At 33.8% G+C, this 6,691-nt stretch overlaps 2 protein-coding genes across 2 annotated transcripts; both read left to right on the top strand.

Annotated features, from left to right (window-relative positions):
* The first annotated feature begins 50 nt into the window (after positions 1-50).
* Positions 51-1,567, top strand: LOC111408186 (transcription factor bHLH52-like). The gene is made up of 3 exons (XM_023037982.1): positions 51-134; positions 400-1,073; positions 1,335-1,567. Exons 2-3 carry the CDS (start codon positions 411-413, stop codon positions 1,506-1,508), a joined length of 837 nt encoding a protein of 278 aa, XP_022893750.1. The 5' UTR covers positions 51-134; positions 400-410; the 3' UTR covers positions 1,509-1,567.
* A 1,768-nt stretch (positions 1,568-3,335) lies between these two features.
* On the top strand, positions 3,336-4,004 carry LOC111408325 (transcription factor bHLH53-like). The gene has a single exon (XM_023038095.1). It carries the CDS (start codon positions 3,336-3,338, stop codon positions 4,002-4,004), a length of 669 nt encoding a protein of 222 aa, XP_022893863.1.
* Positions 4,005-6,691: the final 2,687 nt, after the last annotated feature.

The following is a 6,691-nucleotide window of genomic DNA, read 5'->3' as shown; positions in this document are numbered from 1 at the left end:
CTCTCTCTCTCTCTCTCTCTCTCTCTCTCTCTCTGCATAGAATTGTTAGTTTGATAAGGTTTGTTGGTGGAAGTCTACTGTGATTCAATACTAGTAAAAGACAACAGATTGTTAAGGACAGAATCTTTCTTCAGGTATCTCTCTGTCCGTCTTATGTCTTTTTGCTTGTCTTCTACTATCTACTTCCCATTTTTACAACACAGTACTGTTATGATATGCAAGAAAATGAGTTTTTTTTTATATTGCCGAATTTGCTGAATTCTTTGTTTCGTTCTTCTTCTCAAGTAGAACTAAACGTTCAATGCATGTTTGTTACATAGCACTCGACAAAATTGAACAATATAACAAACATGATTTTAGCTTATTTTTCATTTTTAATAATGTATGTTGTTCTTATAGGTTCCCTCTCCATGGCACTGAGCTACTACTCAAATTGGGATGCACTTCAGCATCTCAACTCAGATATCAGCTGCTCCTTTGCCCAAACACAGACTGACCTGGCTCCTGAGCTGCTCGATTTTAACAACGATTTCGCGCTTACTGACACCTGGTTTGATCCTCTCTTCCAGCCCGATGACACATTTTACCCCGACAATTATAATGCCCTAATTCCTGATCATCCCAATACTCTAAGCCCAGAACCTTTTCTTCTCCAAGAATATGAATCCTACAACTACTCCAAACGTCAAAAGTCTTACAACTACCAAGACTATTATTCAGAGTATCAGAACGGTTTATTCTGCTGGTATATCCCAAACCCAAGCATGCTCCAAGACTTCTCTTCGCCAGAAGTTATGGTGCCGCCGTTTCCTGATTTTTCAACTGCTCCACCAGTTTACAGTAGTGGAAGTTCTGAAAGTGTAGTGAAGAAGCCTAATGGTGGAAGCTTGTCGGCACAGAGCATTGCTGCTAGGCAGAGGAGGAGGAAAATCACCGAGAAAACTCAGGAGCTTGGGAAACTTATTCCTGGTGGCCAGAAAATGAACACTGCTGAAATGTTCCAAGCTGCGTACAAATACATCAACTACTTGCAGGCCCAAGTCGGTATTCTCGAATTTATGGGATCAAAGCAGGTAATTTGGTTTCTATCTAGTGTCCCATTTCTTCTCATCTTCCAAATAAAGTACTCGAATTAGAAGTATAAAAGACATATTTTAGCTTCCTTTTCCTCATGAGTTTTGTCTCAAATATACTGTATTAAGCATGCTATTAGTGTTCAGTTGAGTTTTTAATGATGGAAATTTGCTGAAATATGGTAATCTTAGTAATTTGAAGGTATACATGATTTTCACCGGGAAGAAAATGGCTTACGGAATTCCAAATTTTATTTGCAGGAAACATTTTCTTGTGAAGAATTGCATGATCTTCTTGAATCGCCATTAATCCAGGAAAAGTTATACTCGACAGATAAATGCTTGGTTCCGCAAAAGTTTGTACAAGCCCTAGCAAATGATCATGAAATTCAGCCAAAACTTCAGGTTCTGAAAGAACTTAAGCAGCTGATATGAATTGGTGGCTACTAAGAAGTGCTTTTTTGTTTTCTGCCATTGTTGTTTGCTTACTTTTTGAGCATCACATGAATCTTTCTTTTTATTTTTCATTTTGTTGTATTTTTTGGTTCAGTCAGGTGTCATTTTTTATTTTTATTTTTTCAATTCCTTTTCTTGTAAATTCCTCCTTTGCAGAAGAAGAAGTATTATTTTGTTTAGACATGATGATGTTTTTAACCTTCAATTTTAATGATGTTTGGTAAACACAGGTTAACTGTAAATGGGAAATTACGCTAAGATACTATTGCTTTTTGGGTATATAACTGTAAATAGCGGTTTTTAGACTTGGTTTGATCAAGTCAAAGTGGTTAAAAAATAAAGCATAGTTTTAGCCATTTCAGTTTTCTTCTATAAATTGATTGTTTCATGTCAAATTCAATATATCAAATATATGAAAATACTATAAGCCAACTAGTTGTAACATTGAATAAAATCGGTATTTATAAGCCAAGCATGCTAAAAAAAATAAAAAATAAAAAATAAAAATTTGTAAAATTATTACATATATAATATTTAAATAATTAATAATTAGTTTGTTATTCTATTTTTCTTTACAAATAGAAACAGTACTTAATAATTCGTTTTTTATATTTGAATTTGAATTAACATAAAGCCTTGAGTATTACATTCCAGCTTTCAAAATAAATAAATGATTATTATTTATATACTTACAATTATTTTCACTACAAAAGCTTAATTACATGTACTTTTCCCTTAATATATTGTAGGAATTATTGCTAATACCCAACAATAAATTTAAGGTGATTTTAGGTAAAACTATAGGTTTTATCAATAATATATGCTATGATTATTAAAAGTTTTTAGCTAAAATAATTTGAAAGTAGAATATTGGTGCAACTTTATTTTCAATTGAAAAAAAAAAAAAAAAAAGATTGGAAAGAAAAAATCATGTGAAAAATATGTTTCATCAAGTTAGTTTTAAAATAAATACAATATTAAATAAGATGCAACCAATGTTACTTTTAAAATTACAGAAGTGAAGTTATAAATATTAAAAGCTAGAGTAACTCCTATATACCAGGATAATTAGGAGTACTAATTAAGGTTAATAGGAAAAGATTATATAAAAATAATGCAAAAACATTTTAAAATAACAATCAATAAAAGTTTGTGAAAAATAATAATTAAAAAATAAACAATTTTCCCGATAATGAATAAGTAACTCCTATATACCAGGATAATTAGGAGTACTAATTAACCTCCAGCCACGCCACGTTCTCTCTCTCCATAGAATTGTTAGTTTGATAAGGTTTGTTGGTGCCTAAATTTAATTGGTTTTAAGTCTACTGCAACTCAACAAGTAAAAGACAGCAGATTAAAGACAGAATCTTTCTTCAGGTATTTTACCTTCCGTCTTATGTCTTTTGCTTCAGTACGAGATTGTCTACTGTGTACTTTCCTACATTTGACTCTTGGTTTATGCCTCTATCTACTTTGGATTTTGATATTTGTCACCCTGGTTTACCGATCCCTCACAAAAAGGGAGGGCCCACGATGAATAAAAAAATCGTGGACCCCCCTATTGTGAGGGGGTCGGTACACTGGGGTGTCAACCCTAGTATACAAGTAGCATGGTTGATCTACTTTTCCCTTTATAATGTCGAACACTTTTCTCATGCAAGAAAATGTATAGAGTAAGTCGTTCTTCAGGCATCCTACATGGCGGTTTGTAATTTAATGTATTAATGTGGTAGTTTTTTCTTTTCATGTATATCTAATCACTAACTGTAACATGCGTGCCACGTAAGGTGACTGCGATAGTGAATGACTGGCATTATTCAAATGAATATGGCCCAACTTTCTGTTTTCGTTGTTTCATTCTTCTTCTCAAGTAGAAGCAATTATATATTGCATGTCTGTACTGAAGAATACATATATATTCAACAAGATTTTAACAACTGCTCATTCTCACAAACACAGATAGAGCTGACTCCAGAACTCCTCGATTTCAACAACGATTTTGTTCTTACAGACACTAGAACCGATCTTTTTGAGCCACCTGATCCTCTCGACACTCTCAAACATGAACCCTTTCTTCTACAAGAGTTTGAATCCTACCACTGCTCCAAATGCCAAAAGCCTTACTATTTCCAAGACTACTATTCGGAGTATGAGCACACGGGTTTATCCTGTGGTTATATCCCAAACCCTAGTATGCTTCAAGATTTTTCTTCGCCAGAAGTTATGGTGACTTCATTAATACATGATTTTTTAACTGCTCCACCAGTTGATAGTGGTGAAAGTTCTAAAAGTATAGGGAAGAGGCCAATTGACGGAAGCTTGTCGGCACAGAGCATTGCTGCTAGGCAGATGAGGAGGAAAATTACTGAAAAAACTCAGGAGCTTGGAAAACATATTCTCGGCGGCCGAAATGTGAACACTGCTGAAATATTCCAAGCTGCGTACAAATACATCAAATACTTGCAAGCCTAGGTCAAAATTCTAGAATTTATGGGTTCATACCGGGTAATTTGGTTTCTTTGACTTAATTATTTGTGGACAGGAATTTGCATAAATATAATTGATTATCTTAATAATTTGGTGCTATATATGATTTTCATATGGGAAGAGTTATTTAAGATAACTCCAAATTTTAATTGCAGGAAACTGTGGAATCATTTTTTGGAGAAGAATTGCATGATCTTCTAAAATCGCTGTTAATTCAAGAAAAGTTATACTCGACAGAGACCTGCCTCGTTCCTCGGAAAGCCCTAGCAAATGATCATGAAATCCAACCAAAACTGCATGTCTTTAAGAAACTCAAGCAGTAGATTTGAATATTGGATCAAAAAATATATGCTATTTTCTTTCCTGTTGTTGGGTCCTTAATTAATATAATCATTTTTTATTTTTATTTTTCATTTTGTTGTATTATTTTTTCCTGTTGTTAGGAAGTTAAATTTTACATTATAAATCCAATAATCGAAACATATGATTGTTATCTATAATTAATTGAGTTGCAGAAAAATTCAAATACTAAAAAGAAAATTATGCCGGAGATAATTTCTTAATTAAATTAATGTTGCATTACTTGTGACCTGGTCTTTAGTGAGCTATTAGTAGTGGACTACAGTTGAACAAGTCTTGAGCAAATTTGTTACTGAACGTGGGCCCATTAAAAATCGATTTGGACCACTTGATGGACTTATCATCCAAGCCCAAGATACAAAAAAATCTGGACCCACAATTTGACCCAGATCCATTTCCCGATATGACCTGCTCTTCGTAAAAGACTAGAAATCGAAGCTAGTAAAGAAGTTGAGGTTCTAACTATAACTTAAATTTTCTACATTTGAAAGAGGACCTCCCTCGCTCTGTCCCCGACCCTTGTGAGCTTGGTGTCTTGGAGCCCGAAAATGTCTTAACACAAATTTTTGAAAAAATGGCCACATGCAGACCAAGCTCCAAAAGAGGTTGTTGAGATTAAAAGGTACTCCCCCAAAGCTGGAAGATGGAGGAGGGCAAGCCACTTTCATAAACTAGGATAAGAGAGATTTGAGAATGGGTACAGATCGAAAACCCAGGCCAATCTATGCCATTCCTTTTTAAAGGAGATGCACGCATAATTTATGATTGATGTCCCAAAAACCTGCTAACCCTTGAGCTCAACCTAAATGGCCCAACCTCAACCCTCCTCAATGCCGTCAAATTTGAGGTCGAGGTCTATATAGGTGGGGCTTTCCCCTTTTTTGGGTCGGATTAAGGTCCCTTGATTCTATTCTTCCTAACGACATAGGGAAGTACTAACTCTATTTAAACTATAGTTCCCTAGTGCCTTTTAACCACATTATTATTGGCTTATAACATTTTAATTCAAACTAAAATACAACACTTTAATTGCAACACAAATACCTTACCCTATGAGGATAAGGATCATACATGGTTAAGTCCTTCTAGGACTCTATCACCAACACATATAAATACATAACCCGGGCTCATTTTTCAGGTACGCTTTTCATTATTTCAGTTCATAGCTTTATGCACTAAATTCTCTATATGACTTAAGCATCGAAAGGGCAAAGAGCACACATCTCATTGCCTTTGTTTCAGGTATTCGAAGATCGTTCATATTCATTCAAGTTCGTCCAAGTTCGGAGTTCAATCGTTCAATTCGAGATCTTTCATGTACGATTTTTTGGTAGCATCAATGATAAATCACAAGTTCTCATTAGTGTCGGAGTCTAGGATTTTCACACAAGGGAGCAAATAATATTGAAGGGATAAATATGTATATAGCACGTATATATCAAAAGATTATGAAAACCTTCTATATAATCCAAAAAAATAAAAAATAGTGGTACGGTCGGCAACCTGTCCCTCACCTTGGTTCTGAATGTGCTATTTACATGCTCGTATTTTTGTTACTCCTCGAAAATTCAATCTCGAGGCACATGACATGCTTCTAGCACCATCGAACTATTATGTGACAATACAGGAGGGTAGTTAAGGTTCATCAAAACTGTTTCAATATATCAACAAAATACTTTTAGAATTCCTCTATTAGAAGTCAAGTTTGTCGAGCCAACAAAACATGACAGGATCCTAACCATATGCACATCCAGGTTTAGTGCGATTTTAACTGAACAAATGACTAAAGGAAACTCTGTCTAAAGAGGATCTACTTTTTAGAATATATGGTCCAGATTTAAAGAAAAATAAATTGATACCGTACATTGAAATAAAGAGAAAATGCGATCAAATTTAGAAGCGAAAAAATATTCAAGCAAACTGGATCTGCCGATTTCAGTGTAGACTGAAATAAACATATATTTGGTGATTTAAAATAATATGATCTAATGCATAGGATTTTGTAGAATATATAGCAGCTGATAGAATACAAATGAGTATAAATTATCAAATTTATGTCATCTTTATCAAATTTATTAAGAATAAAGTTTATTTTACGTAATTATAATGGAGAAAAAAGTTGATGGGATAATGTTACCTGCCTTATCTTGATTTGATACTTGCCTGCATATAAAATTAATGTCATATAAAGGAGAAAGAATTTGTCACTCTTATCATGATTATCGAATCTATGGATCTGCCTAACAATTTTATCATTATATTTACACATAACAATCTTTTTGTACGATTGAATAAAAATTATTTTGTTTATG

This window comes from Olea europaea, chromosome 13, assembly GCF_002742605.1.
Source record: "Olea europaea var. sylvestris chromosome 13, O_europaea_v1, whole genome shotgun sequence".
Taxonomy (NCBI): Eukaryota; Viridiplantae; Streptophyta; class Magnoliopsida; order Lamiales; family Oleaceae; genus Olea; species Olea europaea.
This window is presented reverse-complemented; position numbering and strand designations above follow the sequence as displayed.